This window comes from Rhinoderma darwinii, chromosome 12 (assembly GCF_050947455.1).
Source record: "Rhinoderma darwinii isolate aRhiDar2 chromosome 12, aRhiDar2.hap1, whole genome shotgun sequence".
NCBI lineage: Eukaryota > Metazoa > Chordata > Amphibia > Anura > Rhinodermatidae > Rhinoderma > Rhinoderma darwinii.
The window spans coordinates 66,896,415-66,916,934 of record NC_134698.1 but is presented as its reverse complement, the minus strand read 5'-3'; the positions used below and the strand labels follow the sequence as shown (position 1 = coordinate 66,916,934).

General features: G+C 42.6%; 1 protein-coding gene across 3 annotated transcripts in view; it reads right to left on the bottom strand.

Moving 5' to 3' along the window:
- The window catches only part of HIF1A (hypoxia inducible factor 1 subunit alpha), a 46,854-nt gene that overhangs the window by 14,295 nt on the left and 12,039 nt on the right, over positions 1-20,520 (bottom strand). For all 3 annotated transcript variants that reach the window (XM_075843720.1, XM_075843719.1, XM_075843721.1), the window contains exons 2-4: positions 2,182-2,372; positions 884-1,029; positions 133-217 (exon numbers count right to left, since the gene is read on the bottom strand). In XM_075843720.1, the coding sequence (XP_075699835.1) occupies positions 133-217; positions 884-1,029; positions 2,182-2,372 (422 nt within the window). The remainder of the gene's footprint in view (positions 1-132; positions 218-883; positions 1,030-2,181; positions 2,373-20,520) is intronic.

Here is a 20,520-nt window from a genome sequence, read left to right as displayed (position 1 = left end):
GTAGTCACCATCCATGCAGCAGAAATGCTGGGAGCGTGTCTTTGCAGAAGACTGTGCCCGGCCCCTGATACATGGATTGTGAGAACGGTAGAGGGGGCACCGGCTCCTGAACACACCATTATTGGTACTCACCATTCCTAAATGTCAGCATCTCCCTCAATTCTTCATGGTCACATGGATGGGTAAAGTCAAACACACTGTGCCCAGTAAGTTCAAACTGTGGAAAATCAGAGAGAAGCAAAAAAGTAAATGCATGAATTGCAATTCACATAAAATAGTTGACAAGACAATATGGCCATCATTTTCTGTTAGAATAATCAATAATTTGATGGCACAAAGTGGGGCAACCGCACCTTATCAAATGACAGCACCAGAGATCTGCTCACTTGCATGGATTGTGATTATTATGGCCTATGCACAGGACCAAACAGCTCTGTACAACTCATAGTTGACAGTAACTCTGCAGCTATAGAAGTGCACAGGGCCCTACTGTTCTTCCGCTTTCACAGGGAGGCATACAAAGCATGAATCCAACAGAGGATAGGGAGAATAACCCCGTAATATGGCACCTGTCACGGTGGCAGCCTCCTGCACATGGCACAACAAATAAAAGTAGTCTTGAGGTAGTGTCCCAGGAGCGCACTTGTGAAATGCACAGTAAGATTGATGGGAGAATAGTCTGAAGGATGACCTGATCTTTATATAGAACACTTACCTCCTGTAATACTTTGTGTAGACTGCTTCAATACTCTGCCTGGCTAAATCTTGTTCTACCCCTCCCCAATACAAAACAGGTAAGGGATAATAAAAAGGTACCCAGACCCTTGTCAGACACACCTCAAATAATCTACAAAAATCAGGGAGGAGGAGGGTTCATCCATACCTGATTAAGTCCCATACACTTGTTGACGTTTTCAGACAGGTAAATCATGTCTCCTTCTTCAGTCAGGACCAAAACAAATCCTTCCAATGCCTTCAGATAGAAGCAGTTGAGCGGTTTCTCCAGTTCAGATTCACCATCCGTGCCACCTGGACAAGACAGCGCATTATTACTATACATGACTTGGGCAATGTGTGGCGATGTTGTGTAGTGAGCCATCTCCTCCCATGGATATCGGATGTGGCATACATATCTCTGGTCTAGCTTACTGGCAGACTGGTACAGATGCGCAGCAACCTTAAAGTGTACGCCCACCTTCTGTGCGGATTAATTTCTTAATATATCTTTACAGCAGTCAGAGCTCCGAATCCCCTGCATAGAAATAGAGTTCAATGATCCGATTTTGGCTGCCTGCAGCCACCACTAGGGGGAGCTTAGAGGCTTATGGCATGTGGCTTTATCATTGAGTTGAGGGGTAACTAAACTTTCAAAAAAACTTTACATGTCAGCGACACGTCAAAAGTTTTGATCGGTGGGGCTCTGAGCACGGAGACCCCCACAGATCGCTAAAACAAAAGCGTCAGAAGCGCTCGAGCAAGCACTGTGCTGCTTTGTTTCTGATCTGCTTTCCTAGGAGCAGTGTAAGGGATCAATAGAAAGTCTATCAGCCCGTACACCACTCAGTTGGCTTTCCGAGGAAGGCCGATCAGAAACAAAGCAGTACAGAACTTCTGCTGTTTCGTTTTAGCGATCGGTGAGGGTCTCAGTGCTCGGACCCCCACCGATCAAAACTTCTGACATGTCACTATAAAATGTCTAAACTTTCAAAAAACTTTTGTTACTCTAGAACAGTATGAAGTTAGCTTACTTAGCTCCCCCTAGCGGTGGCTGCAGGCAGCCAGAACCTTATTATCTATGTCTATGCAGGGGATTTGGCGCTCTAGTGTAAAAAAAAAAACTCTGCTCCGACTGCTGTAAAGATATAATAAGAAATAAATCAGCACAGAATGTTGGTCCTAAAAACAACATGGCGTTAAAAGGTGAACATTCACTTTAATACCCTATGTCTACATACATGACCATTGTCTATAACTCAAATAATGCATATTCATCTACCAAGCTGAACTGGTATATCTGGCCCTCTGAGTTTTTTAACTATACTGTAGATATGGAAGAATGGGCAAAAAGGGGGAATAGGGAAAAGTCAAACTATTCTTCCAGCTTTTCACGGTCATTTTAGTTGAAAATGTAGCCAATAAAATAAAAATCCAGTGCAATAATTGGGATGCTAATGTGCTCACCTGCATCAAAGAGTCTTCTTATACGCAGATAACTGATGGCGAGACGCATTATGGAGGCTTTATCAAGGTGAGAGCTGACATTGTGAGGCAAGGGCAGCTGGTGGGAGAGTTCATAGAAGACCTCAGACTCTTTACTTCTACGACTCCGTGCTGCATCTCTGGATTTCTCCTTCCGACGCTCTGAACTGATCCTGCAATTACATTTCATGTGTTAGGTATTTGGTGTTATAGCAGCCCAACAAGTAACAAATTATATTTCATATAACCATATTTCTAATCTTACAACACAATTTGGCATCCCTTTCATTCTGGAAATTGGTGGTGGTCCGGGCTCATGGACATCCCACATTTATCTAGGACATTATTTTGGGCTGGATTCCCCCTTTAAATATTTTACACAAAGAGCCAAATAAAAAAATAAAATAAAAACACACCTTAGAATATTAGATTTACAGGATACTCATTTATAAAATAAATAAAATCAAAAAAACATACACATATATATATATATATATATATATATATATATATATATATATATATATATATATATATAACCAAAAGACAAGAAATATATACAAACATAAAAAATTTGATAAATACAAATATATAAAAAATAAATAAATATACAAATATTTATTAGCCCTTATATTGACAACAAACACGCAGGCCTGCAAAACAATGAGAACCCACGCTTGGTTACCCAGAAAGAGCTATTGTTACGAGAACCTACAAGGTTTTCGCTGAAATCACTGACATTCATATTCAGAACTTTAGAAATGACACAGGCACGCGTGTGGCTACATTCACACGAGCGTAGCAGATTCACACGCGTTAAAAACGTGCGTGAATCTAGTCCGTGTGTGTTGCGTTATGCATCAGTGTGCTTTGCGAGTGGCACACGTTATTCACGCACTCGCAAAGCACATCTTTTTATTTTCAATTGAAATGATGCGCAAATCACACACCGCACGCGGATGTGCATCCATGTGCGGTGCGTGATTTTCACTCACCTATAGACCTCAATGGGCACGTAGGTGCGTGATAACACACCAATATAGGACATGCAGTGAGTTTCACGCAGCGGCCGATCGCTACGTGAAAACTCCTGCATGTGTGAACGGCCCCATTGAAATAAATGGGTCCGTGTGCAGCGCATGATTTCCACGCACAGCACACGGACGTAATTCACATTCGTGTGAATTGGCCCAAGGAGAGGAGAAACTAAAATGGTCGTAGATTAACATCCTCCCTTTCTCAGCTTTGTAGCATTGTTTAGACATGAAATACTCGGCTTCCTGGAATTTCCTCCCGAGTTAAAAGGCCACTGAAGAAGCTGAGATTGTACAGCATGTAAAGAACGTTCAGAAAGCAGGTTCTGACTAGTCACAAATACAGATGTGAAGTTATAAAAACAGATGTGGGAACTCAGATTATGTGTCAGATTAGACAGTAGCGCTCTGGATACTGAACACTTTCAGAAATTCAAAAACATTTAAACAATCAAGTGTTCCCAAGAGTAACAAACACCACATCAAATGTTTTGTCAAGAAATCGGACCATGAGGTGGCGTCGTTCAATTACATTCCACCAATCAGCCTTGTAGAAATATAAAGTACCTAGAAGAAAATGCTGGACAAAGTCTAGACGGTAAACAGTAAGTACTGTCATATTTAAAGGGATTATACGCGTTGGACAATCCATTTGTGTTAAAAGAGGCTTCCGTTAAGATGATCAGAGGTAGTCCTGCTGCTGGGACCCCCAGTGATCATCTGTAATCTGGAAAGTGAACTTGGCGGCAAGTGTTTAATTTCCCTGCAGCGCCACCAGAGGGAAAATTAAGCATTACACAGTGTACATTAAAATGAGTGGGATGTCTGTGTAATGTATGGATGCGTTGGGTAATGGAGGACCTGAACGGGGGAGCCCCTCTATTAACTGCCCTAATAGAGTATCTGTACAAGTTTTGTTTTTTTTGTAACCAGAAAACCCCTTTAACCCCTTAATGACCAGCCTATTTTAGACCTTAATGACCAAGCCATTTTTTACGTTTTTCCAACGTCTCATTCAAAAGAGCTATAACTTTTTTATTTTTGCGTCGATATAGCTGTATATGGTCTTGTTTCTTGCGGGACAAGTTGTAATTTTTAATAGCACCATTTTGGGGTACATAGAGTTTGTTGATTAACTTTTATAAACTTTTTTTTTGGGGGGGGAGGGGGGGGGGGAGAGACAGAAAAAAAACCTGCAATTTTGTCACACTTTTTTGCGTCCTGAATTTACGCCGTTTAATGTGTGGCATAAATAACAATACCTTTATTCTGTGGGTGGTTGCGATTGCAACGATACCAAATTTGTATAATATTTTTATTTTTTACTACTTTTAGACAGAGAAAACTTTTTTCAAAATTATTAGTTTGTGTCTCCATATTTGAAGAGCCAACTCTTATTTTTTCGTCGATACAATTGTATGAAGGCTTTTTTTTCGCAGGACGACTTGTAGTTTTTATTGGTACCATTTTGGAGTAGATGCGACTTTTTGATCACTTTTTATAAAAAAATTTTTTAAGGCAGGATTCAAAGAAATCAGCAATTTTTGCATGTTTTTTTTTATTTTATTTTTTACTGCGTTCACCATGCGGGTTAAATGATGTAATAAGTTTATAGATGGGATCGTTACGGACGCGGCGATACTAAATATATGTAACTTTTTTACTTTATTTTAAAGCAGTTTGTAAGGGGGAAAAGTGTTTTTATCATTTTGTATTAAACTTTTTTTTTTTTTTTTTTAAATCTTTTTTTACTAGTCCCACTAGGGGATTTCACTATGCGATTATCCGATCGCATTTATAATACACTGCAATACTTCTGTATTGCAGTGTATTATGCCTGTCCGTGTAAAACGGACAGGCATCTGCTAGGTCATGCCAGAGGCATGATCTAGCAGGCATACACTACAGGAAGACCTGGGGGCCTTTATTAGGCCCCCAGCTGCCATCGGAGACAAAGACAGTCTGTGATCTCATTGCCGGGTGTCAGTGGGATGAGAGGGAGCTCACCCGTTCGAGCCGGTATGCCCCCAGCCCTCAGCAACCTCTGGCTGCTGAGAGCAGGGAGATTTAACGGCTCCCTGCTCTGTTTATTTATTCCGATGCAGCGCCGTAAAAAGGCTATTGCATCGGAATAAAGCCCGTTAGTGGCCGCCGGGTAAACACTATGGGGCAGTCACTAACGGGGCAAATTTACTTAGACTGGTGGTTCATATGCCAGTCTTCGCGATCTATGCTGGAGTAGGATGTGACAGATTTATTAATGGGCGCACGCGGTGTAAATGGCCCACAAGTCACATTTTTCAACTTGTGGGCCTTTTTGCCACTTTTCTACGCCAGAAAAATGCCAATGAAATGATAAAGTCCCCCATAAGTTTTACTAAAAACTTCCAGATCCATTATTTTGTTTATTTAAGTAACATTCAGTAAGTCATAAAGACACATTTCCTGTAATACAGCCTCCAATTGGCTCAAGTGTGTACATTTTTATGGGTGTATGTTCTGCAGAACTGTTCACTTCAACAAGGGCTTCCAAAAGTAGGTCACTTGTGGACAAATATTGGCATCAACATCTGAGAAAATTTTATTTTTCTTTGGACTCACAGAAATGGCAAAGAGCTCGGCATTGGCACATCTACACAGAGCGGCTCAGAATGTGCTGTGAAAACCTACTGTAAACCTCTTCAGGCAACGCAAGAAATAGGTCAGATACTATACGGGTATATGTTGGACTCTCAATGTCTAGATATTATTAGCATCAGGACTTTGGGCAGTCCAAATCCACGGAGGAGAGATTATGAACATTGCTATGAAACAGTGGTTTTTAAACGGGGGCTCTCCAGCTGTTGACTACATGCTGGGAGTTGTAGTTTTGCAAAAAGCTGTCGAGTTACCGATTGACCATCATGGCTATCCAGAAAGCTGGACAAAAGATGTTCAAACATCCAAACGCATTGCAATACACAACTGCAAGCCACCTGTTCTACAGTCGGCTACTTCTTTCTGGACAAATTGTGACTTAATTGCCCCTCTTTTCTTATTTTTTTGAAGCCTCCATAGAACGGATGTTCAAGGAACCCAACAGGGCCACCCAAATTCCATCACTAAGACGCAATCTGAAAAGAACACGATGTTGAAAGTTACTTTTGACCATCACCCAAAGCAATGAGTACATAGGGCGGTAGCACCAACTGATCCAAGTCAACAACAGCCACCAAGGAGCTTAGTTTATGTAGCAGTTACCAGAACAATGCTGATAGATTGAGCTGTGCCCACTATTTTGGGTTCTGGATATGCTGCATGAAGATCTCATATATACACCACAAGAATACATGCCTGTTCAAGCCACTCAAAGCACCATTTAGGTTTCCTAAATTTGGTGAAGTGCCAAAAGAATGATATCTGTACATCCTAAAATCACACAATATACGAGCAATATAGTCACTGATGCACAAGTCACCGACAACTCCTGGTTCACAAACAGACGCTGCGGTCTGGACTGAAAGGTCGTAAAACGTTAACCACATGGGTCTATTACACAGAATGTTCCTTTTAGATAAACTACGCTGGGCAGTCAGAATCCAGATTATAATCACTGGTGGAAATTGACTCTAAAGAACTTTGTCCGATTCTACTTTTAGCACTTCGGAAAAAAAACAAAAACACAGCATTTCTAAGAGAAATGTGGTAGAGTTGAAACAGGACAGGAGAAGCCTTGTTCCAGGTCATTACAGGTCTCCTTATGAAGTGTGAAATGTTTAATACACAACATGAGAAACCAGAGTATAATAGAAGATATTAGGATCACATCTATTGCTTCTAGTACAAAGGTATTGGTTACTGGAGTGGATTGATGTACCTAGTACCCTCTCTGAAGATAGGACACTTGGACATAGAGGAAGAGCATGCCAAAGGCAGTGGCCCCTAACCTGTGGCTCTCCAGCAGTTGCAGAACTATGACCGCAGCATGTCCTAAAAGTTGGCTTCTAGTTCTGGAAGAGCTGGAGTGCCACAGGTTGGAGACAGCAGTTCGACAGCAAACTAGAACTCTTGTGATTAAAGGGGTTTTCCCATGTTGGACATTTATGGCATATCCACAGGATATGCCAGAAATGTCCGATAGATGCAGGTCCCACCCCTGGAACCCGCATCTATAATCGAGAACAGGGCCAAACACCCGTTCTACCTTCTCTTTTTCTCTGGAAACGGATTAACGGTAGTCAGGAGTGCAGAAACAGCTGAGCTATGCCGCTTCTGTAAATCACATAGACCTGAATGGAACGGACGGTAAAAGGGTAGCATGGCAAGCTACGCGGTTTCCGGAACTCAGGAGTTATGGAAACAGCTTAGCTCACTGTGCTATGCAGTTTTGTAACTCCCAAATAGCGAGCTCAGCTGTTTCCGTACTCCTGACCACCTCGTCAGTCAGTGGCTGGCGAGCAGCAAGAGTAAGAGAAGGCAGGATGGGAGTAAGGCGGCCCTGTTCTAGAGATAGGTGCGGATCCCAGAGATGGAACCTGCATCTAGCCTGTGGAGGTTCCATAAATGTGCACGATGGGAAATCTTCCCCATTGTCCTGAATAAATAGGTCTGATGTAAGCGACAAGGAAATGTGCACTGATCCTGTGTGGTGGCACTGACATCCCTAGGTTTCCAAAACATTGACCTGTTTGCACTCTATGTGTTGCCATATGGTGCCTCCCAGCGGCCCCATATTCTACCAGTGTTTCACCAGAAAATACCTCCGTAATGTGACATCTGATGGAAAGTGCCATCATTTTTTTTCTTTTGAATCTGTGGGGATAAAAACCTTCCAGATACCGGCTTATGAAATCGGAGGCATACTGAGGTACAGTGTGGGAACATAGATTTCTATGCATAGCCCAAAGATTTCTACGAGTGGAACATTACGGATATGTAAGACGACCATGCTTGCAAATTTTTCTTCACCATTAGTGGTAGCGTTTGCCAACAATCCAAGAAAACATGTGGGTGAAAATTTCAGTGGGGTGACATAGACCATAGAACCACCAAATCACAACCCCTACACTTCTATGACCACCGTTCAAGGGAATATAAAATCGACTTATTCGGCAACACTGTCCATTTGCAAAGTTGTTACGAAGAGTCAACATTGTGCGCCATCATTTTTATGGACGGCAATAATTCAAAAAGTGATCATACAAGTCAAAAGAAAAAGCTTCCCAATAATATGGCCAACTGCTTTGGAATAGTAAAACGAATGGTCTTTGCAATCCCCCAAAAATACAAGTGAAGATATTACACCATCGTCTGGAGAACAAATGGGTCGAGGTCACAACCACAGCATGTAGCATTCTCCTTACAATAATGACACTCCTACGTCAGCACATGCCATCTGGTCATTGAGCTCCGCAAATACAGACGTCTTCCAAGATAATCAACCACTAAACCAGTGGTCAGCTTTTATATTTTTTGACAGAAACATGAGCAAGGTGGGAAAACAATACAGCGGTTGTGTCATTTAATAGGACAGACTCCATCAGGGAAGTTGTGGACCATAAAATGTTCTCAAAACCATCACACATGGGCCAGAAACCAAAAAGGTACAGTGTGTATAGTGTATAATATATACACACACAATATATTTTAACCCGTGTGCTGGGGGAGTTGTTGGGGCATTCCCAAGAAAGTTTAACCAGGAAACATATTGAGAATTTTGTGCAGAGCAACAAAACAAAACCAAGCCTAACCCTACACTCAAAGCATAGTTGACCAGACTAAATCCATTTGACATTTTATATATGACCCTGCCATTTGGAATAGTAAGTGAAGGTGGCAGAGAGGAAGACGAGGACCAGCAAGTAGATGGGCGGATACCAAAAAAACAAAAAACAAGAATAGGGTATGTTCCCACGAGTCAGATACGTTGCATAAAAGTACAGTATATCCAACCTAGAACCTGCAGGGAATTTCGGATAACAACAAATCGCACCAAAATGTGGTGCAGATTTTCAGGCGGAATCTCCGCTGTGGGAAACCGTTGTGGTAAAAAAAAAAAAAAACAAACTGACAAAACGTACCCGCAGGCGTCGACATAGCGACGTGTCCTCCTGTTCCTCATGCAGCCTGGCTTTGTGGGATGACGCCGCAGCCCATGTGATTGCTACAGACTGATTGGCTGCAGCAGTCACATGGGATGAAACATCATCCCAAGAAGCCAGGCTGCACGGAGCACAGAGGAACACGTCGCTATGTGAACGCCCGGGGGTGGGTAAGTGTTTGCTATTTTATTTAGATTTTTTTTCAAAATGTGTTTTTTTTTATTTTGCGATATTTGTGGCGGAATCGCAGCGTTTCCACTGCAAAAATCACAACATATTCTATTTGTTGCAGGTTTTATATTCCCCCATTCAATTTAACAGGGAAAACCCGCAATAAAAGAGCAAAGTTTCCACAGCAAAAACGTACTGCAGGTCAATTTATGGACAATTTTGCAGCAGATTTTTGTGCATCGTGCATGAGATGTGTTCAAATCTCATTCACTTTACTGCTACTGCAAATGCTGCGGAATTTCCACACAGAATTCCGTTGCAGAAGTTCCGCAACGTTTACGCTACGTGGGATCCCAACCATACTCTTAGAAGTCTAGCGTTTGTATTTGAGCGTCTGCAAGACCCAGACTCCTTGCTGCTCAAGTGAATGGAACCGACACCAACATAGAATTTCAGTACATTTAAACTGCAGTGGATCCGGGTCATGCGGTCCGAATACCGGTATTAAAAAAATGCTGTATTGCTGACGGAATGCAGCATTAAAAGGGTGGTTTCAGGTTATACTACAAAAGACCTTTTTTTTTTCCCGAAACAGTGCCTCTTTTCAGTGGGCCGTGTCCAGTGTTGCCACTGAGCACATTCATCCAGGCCAGCTGCGATTCAAAACACAGCACAAGGACAGGAGTGGCGCTGCTTCAGTGCAAAGTGGGTCTCCTAAAAACCATTTTAAATCCAGGAAGCGTAGATATATATATATATATATATATATATATATATAGATAGCGGGACCACCTATATTATAACCATCAAAACCAGCATTATTAACCAAGTGCCTACAAGACTCAACCTTGTTTCCACATCAGACCTCAGCTTGGTTAGGCCTGCTAATCTTACATGCCTCATATGCAGTCTTTGGAAAGGCTGATAAAATAGTCTTCTAATCTTGGCCCTGTTTACACGTTATGCAAACAAAGAGTCAATGAGTAACTGCAGTTCATAAACATTACTGTATGAACTGAAGCGCATACAAAGCATATATGTATACTTCCTCCATTCCTGAACATGGCATGGACACAACATTGTTCCCATTGATGGGTATTTCCCAAAAAACACATTTACTTCAACATGTAGAAACCAACAATTAATACACATTTTATAATCTCGAAAGATCTTGACCATGCGTGAGAGCAGGGAGACAAATCAGCTGTGATCGCCAGAGGAAGTTAAAGAGGCTCTGTCACCAGATTATAAGTGCCCTATATTGTACATGATGTGATTGGCGCTGTAATGTAGATTACAGCAGTGTTTTTTTTATTTAGAAAATCGATCATTTTTGATGGAGTTATGACTTATATTAGCTTTATGCTAATGAGTTTCTCAATGGACAACTGGGCGTGTTTTACTTTTTGACCAAGTGGGCGTTGTGGAGAGAAGTGTATGACGCTGACCAATCAGTGACCAATCAGCGTCATACACTTCTCTCCATTCATTTACACAGCACATAGTAATCTTAAAGAGGCTCTGTCACCAGATTTTGCAACCCCTATCTGCTATTGCAGCAGATCGGCGCTGCAATGTAGATTACAGTAACGTTTTTATTTTTAAAAAACGAGCATTTTTGGCCAAGTTATGACCATTTTTGTATTTATGCAAATGAGGCTTGCAAAAGTCCAAGTGGGCGTGTTTAAAGTAAAAGTCCAAGTGGGCGTGTATTATGTGCGTACATCGGGGCGTTTTTACTACTTTTACTAGCTGGGCGTTCTGAAGAGAAGTATCATCCACTTCTCTTCACAACGCCCAGATTCTGGCAGTGCAGACACAGCCATGTTCTCGAGAGATCACGCTGTGTCGTCACTCACAGGTCCTGCATCGTGTCGGACGAGCGAGGACACATCGGCACCAGAGGCTACAGTTGATTCTGCAGCAGCATCGGCGTTTGCAGGTAAGTCGATGTAGCTACTTACCTGCAAACGCTGATGCTGCTGCAGAATCAACTGTAGCCTCTGGTGCCGATGTGGCCGACACGATGCAGGACCTGGGGCAGGAAGTGAGTGACGTCACAGCGTGATCTCTCGAGAACACGCTGTGTCTGCACTGCCAGAAGCTGGGCGTTCTGAAGAGAAGTGGATGATACTTCTCGTCAGAACGCCCAGCTAGTAAAAACGCCCAGACGGGATGTCTATTCAGAATCCTGACCACTTATCTGTGATTTACAGCATAGCTGGCGTATTCGAGAGATTACGCTGTAAGCTGTCATTTACAGCAAGATCTCGCTGTGCTGTGCTGTAACGTTATAGTGTGTTTATGTGGCTGCACATAGCGTTATAGCTATAACGTTATGCGCTGTGTAAATGAATGGAGAGAAGTGTATGACGCTGATTGGTCACGAATTGGTCAGCGTCATACACTTCTCTGTACAACGCCCAGTTGGCTAAAAAGTAAAACACGCCCAGTTGTTCATTAAGTAGCTCATTAGCATAAAGCTAATATAGGTCATAACTCCATCAAAAATTATCGTTTTGCTAAATAAAAAACACTGCTGTAATCTACATTACAGCGCCGATCACATCATGTACAATATGGGGCACTTATAATGTGGTGACAGCCTCTTTAAGGCCAGTAGTACATTTCTCCTGCAGCAGCCTCTGCAGGCAAAATGAAGTATTGCATGGCAGCCTTTCAAACAAATGGCAGTCCATGTCACACAAAGACGGTGTAGGCTTGCCTTACATCGCTTATACTCAGAGGGGGGGGGGGGGTTACGAGCAGTAATATGGGGATGTGCAAGTTAGAGATAAGTGCATGACCCACAGACCTTTACACTTCGTATACAATAGGAGACCTGAACAAGCTGGTAGATCACCAAGGACATATAAACTTAGGTTTTAGATTTCTTTATTCTCTAGCAGATGATTCGCACAGATCCACACAGTTCCCTTTGTTAAGTTGTAGAGACAAGTTTTCTTGCTCCAACAACAAAATCAGGATAAACCAGTAACACTGGAGGCCGGCCGGGTTTAGGGTTTTGTATGAGAGAGCAAACTATTCAAAGCATGTAAATCCTACAATAAATGACTAACTACAGTACATCTAGTAATGGTGCCACAGATGGAATATTCCAATGAGTCCAAAAGGAAAGTTCTTTGGTGTCTGAATTTCTTCTGAGTCTACAGATTACATGAATGCTCCCCGATAACTGCGAGTCATATCAGAAGAACAGGGCTGCATTACCCCCAGTATCTATTGAGGGGATACAAGCTTAAAAATGCAGGAACCAAAATTTTTTTTAGGGTCGCCAAACTAAAAAACAAACAAAACGCTACTACATGTCAAATAAAGATAGCGTTTACACTAGGACTGTGGATTGGCCGGCGGCAACATTTGCACTAGGACTGCGGGCCGAGCGGCGGCAGCGTTTGCACTAGGACTGCGGGCCGACCGGCGGCAGCGTTTGCACTAGGACTGCGGGCTCACTAGTGGCATAGTTCACACTGGACTACCGACTAAATAGTGACAGGGTTTACACTGGGACTGTGGGCTGACCGGCGGCAGCGTTTACACTAGTCCAGTGATATGTGTAATGACTCAATGACTGACAGCTTTCCCTGTGTGATCGTGCATTGATAGCTGTCAATTACTAAATAGGACTGTCCACTGTCAAACACAGAAAGAGCAGAGACAGACACCATGTTCAACATGGCGGGTTCTCTTTATAGAAGTCCTTCTATCTTCAGGTGTCTTGCTTTATACAAATCTTTACAAATCCCCCCCCCCCCCCGATTTTCCGTATATACTTGACAAGTGGCACGTAGATTGCCTTGGGACATGCTCCAATACAATTATACGCACTAAACAGTAGACATGACATGAAAGCGTGTAATTATGTGACACTATCGACATGTGAACCGTAAGGAAAATTACTTTCTAGGAGTTGCCAGACTACGGCTGTATTTACATGGCTCCAATCAGATGGAAAACTGCTCCCGTCCTAGAAAAACAAAAGCCTGCGATCCCGATGAAGGGTTTTATCCATTGATCACAGGCTTACGTAGGACTATTATTAAACTATTACCTGAATACAGTATAAGGAATATAAGGGTCACATGGAGGGATCGTGGAATGATCTCCTTGTGTACTCATGAATTCCCTCTGGTTGTCTTCATATTTCCGAACGATTTTTCTATGAGATCGTCCCTAATGTATTTATGGGTTTGTGGAATGGAAACAGGACTGCAGGCTCTACTGGGGGGGGGGGGGGGGGGGGCTATGGGACTACACTGGAATATTTAAAAGGCAGAATAAAAGGTCATCACAAGCTCATATTCATAAGGATTTCACTTTTTTTTTAACCCTAAACTGGAGACTAAGCAAATAATAGTTCCACCAATAAAGAAAAGTGAGCGTCATGTATTAAAACGAGTGCAGACAACATGAGGTCTTGCCCGAAGCGAGCAAAAAAAATTATTCCAACCTCTGCTGTTTCCACCGCAAGTTAGGAAACGTAAGAAGTGCTCTCTCCTGGTGCTGGCCCTTGTCAACCAACAAGATGGTCCAAAATTAGTTTCACCCTCAATCCTATCCTCTGAGGACAGAAGATCCTCATGACCCTGCTGCTGCACCCCTGCTTTGGTAGGTAATATGCAGGAATTATAGAAGCCTTGCACAGGCCAGATTGAGCTGCCATCTCCTCTTCAACGGGCAACAAGACAATAGCGCGAAGTCCTATTCCCAGCAGGTCCGCTGGACTAAGGCTCAGTGACAGCGGGTCCTGCGTGTCGGACACGCAGGATCCACCTGGTATCTACTATATCCAAGTTCATAACTTAGATGTGACAGATTACAGGCATATCAGACACGCAGGACCCGCTGACACTGAACCCATCAGGTCCGCGGGACTGCCCGATTCAGGGTTTAGCGAACGATACAGCTGCTCTGTATAGAGAAAACAGATAAGCTGTATCTAAAAAAATAAAAGTAAAAACACATTTTTAATAAAGGCCAATGATACAGTTTTACCAAACACACTGACTGACCTGTTAAAAAAGAAATAAAAATGCCCCTAAAAAAAAATTTAAAAAACAAAAAAAAAAAAAAAAAAGTGTACATAGCCTTTAACCCCTAAAGACCAGCTTAATATTTTCCTTTCAGCGCCTCTGTGCATTTCACGGACGTGGCTGTAGGAGGCCTTGTTTTAGGTGAGAGAAATATTTCCTTTTTTGGGGGTACATATAAAAGGACTTATTTATAGAATTTTTGTGCGTCGCGAATACAGCAAAAAGCTTTTTTTATGCAATTTTTTTTGGCGTATGTATGCACAACAAAATGTATTTGATACTAAATCTTATTCTTTTGTAATTTTTTGCAATGTTTCTTAATGACTATTTAACATCTTTAGATTTATACTTCTGTATGTGAATACATTACGCCCTGTGTCACTATGCACAAGCTGCTGTTAGAGGGGAATTTAACAACGCTTCTACGCCAGCTCGCTGAAACACTCTCCCCACCAAAACACGTTGCTGCAGACGGAGGACCAGCACCGCCCGCTGTGAAAAGACAGAAGGTGGTCGTTAAAGGGTTGCCGAAGTGAATTGTAACGAAAAGGTAACTCGTTATGAGACGCTAAACTTTTTTTGGGTTTCGCTGCCGTGCCATGACCATTAATGACTACGTATTTCCCTGGAAACCAGCAATGCATTCACCACTATAAGGAGCTGACCGTAACTGAAGGGGAAGTAAGTTTGTGGTTTTTTATTACTTCTAATAGCACAGCGGAAGCCAAACTCAATCCTTAAGGTCTCATTCAGACGAGCGTAAAACTGGTCCGTGTGCGGTGCATGGAAATCACGCAAAGCACACAGACACATTGATTTCAATGTGGCCGTCCACACATGCAGGAGTTTTTACACAGCGAGAGTCCGCTGCCTGAAACTCACTGCATGTCCTATATTGGTGCGTTTTCACGCACCTTTGCGCCCATAAAAGTCAATGGGGGCGTGAAAACTACACACAGCACACGGATGCACATCCGCGTGCTGTGCGTGATTGCAAATCAATCCCATTAAAAAAAAATAATGGGCTTTGTGAGTGCGTGAAAAACACATGCCACTTGCAAAAGCACACTGATGCAATAACGCCACGCACATGTTTTTTTTACGGGCGGAAATCTATCACGCTCGTGTGACTGTAGCCCAAGTCCAACGATCACACGCAGGTTTGGTGCCATTTTTGGCTCAAACACAGGACTGAAAACAAAAGAAAGGAGATGCATCAGTCTCTTCTTTATACCTCTCCATCCTTTTGGGTCTTCTGGCTTTGGCTAAAAAAAATGCACCGAAAACTGCATCAAAACGGTGCATGTGATCCTGGCCTAAAGGAGTCTCCAGGATTAGAAAAAGAAAAAGGTCTGAAGCGTGCCGGTGCCCCTCAGAAACCGCGGCACTCCCATCCACAGGGAGTCCTACAGATCAGCCCGATTTACTTGAATTAAGTGGAGTATTAAAGGGGTTTTCCGGAGAGAAAAAATATTGACCCTCCGGATAGGCCATCAATATCTGATTGGTGGGGTCTGACTCTCGGTATCCCCACCGATATGTTTTTTTTTTTGTTGTTTTTTTTTTTTTTTTTTAAGAGGGGCCGCGTCATGTAATGCAAGCTCTGCTTCCCCTTCATTGCTCAATACAGTCAAATGCCAACACCCTTGTAGCGGTTCGCTACATTACGCTCTTCTCCCATAGTGAATGGGCAGTGTGAGCGATGAAGGGGAACCAGTGCTTGCACAAATGCTGCGGCCCCTTTAAAACAGCTGATCGGTAGGGGTGCCGGGAGTGGGACTTCCACTGATCAGATATAGGATATTGCACCCCTTTAATTCCAGATAAATCCCATGGACAATTGTTTTGCCATCTCCTAGATAAAAGCTCATACGTTACCATACATTTACACTCAAATCACTCAGTTAAGTTCACTTAATTCCACGCAGCACATAAGAGATCCTTCTGTCCCCAGGAATGAACTGAAGTGATCTCCTCGGAGGTGAACCAACTATGTTTTCCAGGGCATTTATCCTTTAATCTGTTAATGAGATCACGTTAAATAGCCACCAGTCAATCAGTATAAAGGTCATGCGATATGATGAACTTGGCGAGTACTTGTTACATCACTTTAGAGAAGCCTCAACCGATAGAAAACGCGAAATTCCAAAATAAGACGAGCCTCCCCAATTTTGAGCGGAGGAGCTGTGCACGTGGGATGTGACTCATTGGCCGCACTCCAGATCTGCTACTTCAGCTCAGATCTCTCCATGATCCATCATCTGTTGTTCATTAGCAAAGAAAGCTGCAGCTACAAATCTAGGTTAAGAGGCAGAATACAAAGTACACAGGGAGGTGTGATCCAGAGAATACAATGAGGCAGTCACTCCCGCACAGGCGTCTGCTGGGGAAACTCACTGGTTCCAAATGCAAAACTAGAGGGAACTGGTTCAGCAAAACTTCACCACAACTCATCCAGCCCTGGTGACGGAGTCATAGACTCCCATAGATTTCACTATAGGAAATCTAAATAAATACAGTAAAGGGTTATATACCACTTATATTTCCAGATAGAGGATTTCAGTATATTGCCTTTTACCTTTGCTCATGATGCCCCTTACATCTATTACTGAATGCCCATTATCTAGGGTTGCCTTCTTTCCCACCTAAAAACACCAGCCGGGTTCACTTGCTGGCTTTGTGGAGGTTTTTTGGTTTGTTTTTTTTAAACCATTTTACGCATAATCACAACAGAAAAAAACTGGAAAAAAAACAGTCATGTGTAATCACACCCCAACGTGGGAAGAAAGTGGGGGTTACTTCGTGAAGTACGATTTGCCACTTAGTGATTTGCGCTTGGGATCCTCAGACAGACAAAGACTTCCTGGAGCTGAAGGTCCTTGAACACTGGCCAATGATCGGGCAAATGAGGGCTCGTACGAACGTTTGCCCCTGATCATTTCCCGGTGTAAACATGGCATCAATCAGCCGATGAACGAGTAACCACTCATTTTTCGGCTAATGGGATCTTTTATGTGACCCCAAAAATTGAGGCTTGACGGCAGCACATCTTGTGTAAACAGGGGATGTGCTGCCAACAAGACGCAAATGTGTGGGAACAAATGATCGCTCAACCCCATACATTCCGATTATTGCTCCGTTTAAATGGAGCAAACGATCGCCGACCAACTTGCTGTATTGAGGAACAGCGCTCATTTACTGGGCAGAAGTAAAGGGCCTTAAGTCGGTATCCTCCTCCACGACCTCCGGGCTTGACTTCTGAGGCTGAGCAGGCAGGCGTGTGCACATGACTGCTGAATGTTCGTGTCTCTGGCACTCCGGTCCCATTGCAATCACTTGGCAGTGCCAATCTCACACTTGACCTAGTCCTGACATACCTAGGGCTGGGCATCCTGGCCAAGAAGAAGTATCCAATCCAAATGGGAAGTAATCTGACTTTTTGTGCAAAAACATTGGCACTTGCTATTGCTGGTAAAATATTGAAATTATTTTTTTTCTGGCCTCCCAGTGTAAATACCGGCTGAGCCGATAGTTCACCAGCCAGGGGGGGGGGGGGCAATCCCTACCACCATCAGGAAAGGGCGCTTTAAACTGTGATGTATATCTCCGACATATGCAACTGTATCCGAAGTACACCGCTGCGCTTTTCTATATAGTCAAAGTATATATCAGCCTTGCAGATGCCAAAAGGACACTTTTGGCAACCGTAAGGCCCATAGGGGTCAATGGGTACATTTGGCTTGTGCACTGGGAGCAGCGTGAATAGAACCGGAGGATGGTGCAGTACACAGATTTGTCAGATGACATCAATCACGTAACTGTATTTTACTGTTACTATGTCTTCTTGGATTTTTACCTCTCTCACAAGTACATGTGACGTGACTCAATGTAATCCTATAGATGCAATACAATAGAGCCTCTTGGCAGCCCCAGCCTGAGGCATCATGCACACAGTGGCACAAACCTGATGGCTCTTTACTACGAAGCTATAGTCAATACGTTTGCTGCCATATGTTACCTACGTACAAGGTAAACGCAGGCTGTGACGGTTGCCCAGACATGGCATCTGTCACCCATAGACTATACCTAACAAAAATAAAAGTTTATACCAGCCGGATGGAGGCCAAAAGAAAATGCTATTGGCCACCATTGGACTAATGGAGTCCTACAGACACGTTTAGTGTGCATGTTGGGCGCTTTCCTGGCATCCACGCTAAACGTACATCACAAACCTGATGTGAACAAGGCCTTGTGTGTGCAGAATATCCACTTTAATTTGATGATTTGGCATTGTAAGACACACAAAAGGAGTACATCGCCTCTATCTGTGCCATCAATGGGACATTTCCTAAGGCCCCATGCACACGAACGTATTTTTTCGGCCGCAATTCACCTGCAAGTCTGCGGGTGAATTGCGGCCCCATTAATTTCAATGGGCCCATGCACACGAGCGTGGTTTTCACGGTCCATGCATTGCCCATGAGCTTGGACCACAAAAAGATAGGACATGTCTTATTACGGCCGTGTTTTGCGGTCCAGGCTCATAGAAATGAATGCACGCGGCCATAAAAACAGCAAAAAATAGAAAATATGTACAAAAAGGCAGCAAAACGCTGCATTTGAATTTCACAGCAGCAGCTAAACAAAGTGCAACATTGTAGAAAAACAAATAATCCCAAAGATCTTCCTTACATGGCAACAAAGCAGCAAACTCAAGTGACACCTGAACCTTCTACACAAAGAAGAGTTGTTATCTTGTGTCGTTTTATCAATTTGCATTAAATATCTTGTAAAAGTCCAACGTCACACGAGCCACAAGACACTCGGACCGTGGCATTTGTCCAGTCAAACTGTTAGATTTTAAATCCTGTCATTGGTGAGTTATAAGAAAGCTGGGTCTCACATGCCACTCAGCTTTCTGAGACTCCTGAATGGCACATTTGCCTAATCATGCTGCGACACAATCCCTGTTCCCTTACCGTCATAAAATTGCCTGACAAACGGTATTATCTGCCGCTAGTAGGTGTCACTTAACAGGACAGAAAAATCTCAAGGACTTCAATGAAGCCAAGTCCAGAATCGCCTCATTAGTCAGAACTGGATGCAGAAGTCTTCACACAGGTCAGGACCCGTCAGTGTCCAGGGCTCGTCCATCAGTGAGAGGGTAAGGTTACTGACTATCACTATCATTATCAAAGGCCTAGGACGGGCATGTGTTTCTAAAACTATGTAGCCCAAATAGAACAATGATGAGTGTCCTGGACCATCAAAGGCGACGTCTTAAATGTTTATTCACATGAGCTTTTTTTTGGCAAAAATAAATAAAAAGCCACATTAGAAGTATTGTAACCCTAGAAGAGGAGACCATTGTGCCCCGGGCCGGGCTTAACAGAAAGCCTGTAAAAAGGACTATACGCTGCATTACATTAGTCTTGCAGTATATTGTACTGACGATCTCTGGTTCAAGTCCCCTAGGGGAACTAATAGTTTGTGTATAAAAAAAAAAAAAAAAGTTAAATAAAGTTTAGTAGTAAAAAACAAAAAAAACAAACACCCTTTCCCATTTTTTTTTCTTCTCTAAAGTAATGTAAAAAATAAACACTGAATCGCGTAAAAAAAGATTTAAAACGCCAAAAACTGTTTTTGGTCAACTTCGCTCTAAAAAAATAATAAAAAAAAGTGAACAAAAAGTAACAAAACAAATTAGTACCAATAAAAACTAACTACAGGCCGACCCGCAAATAAAATTAGCCCTCAATCCACAGAAAATTTTTAAAAAAAAGTTATGGCAAAACAAAACTATTTTTTTTCTAAACAAAAAGTTTTTTTAAAAGTAGTAACATTTAAAAAATCCTATATAAATTTGGTATCACTGTAATCGTATTGAGCCACGGAATAAAGTTAAGTTGTCATTTTTATCGAACTGTCAAAGCCATAAAAACGAAACCCAAAAAATAACGGAGCAATCGCAGTTTTTCCAAT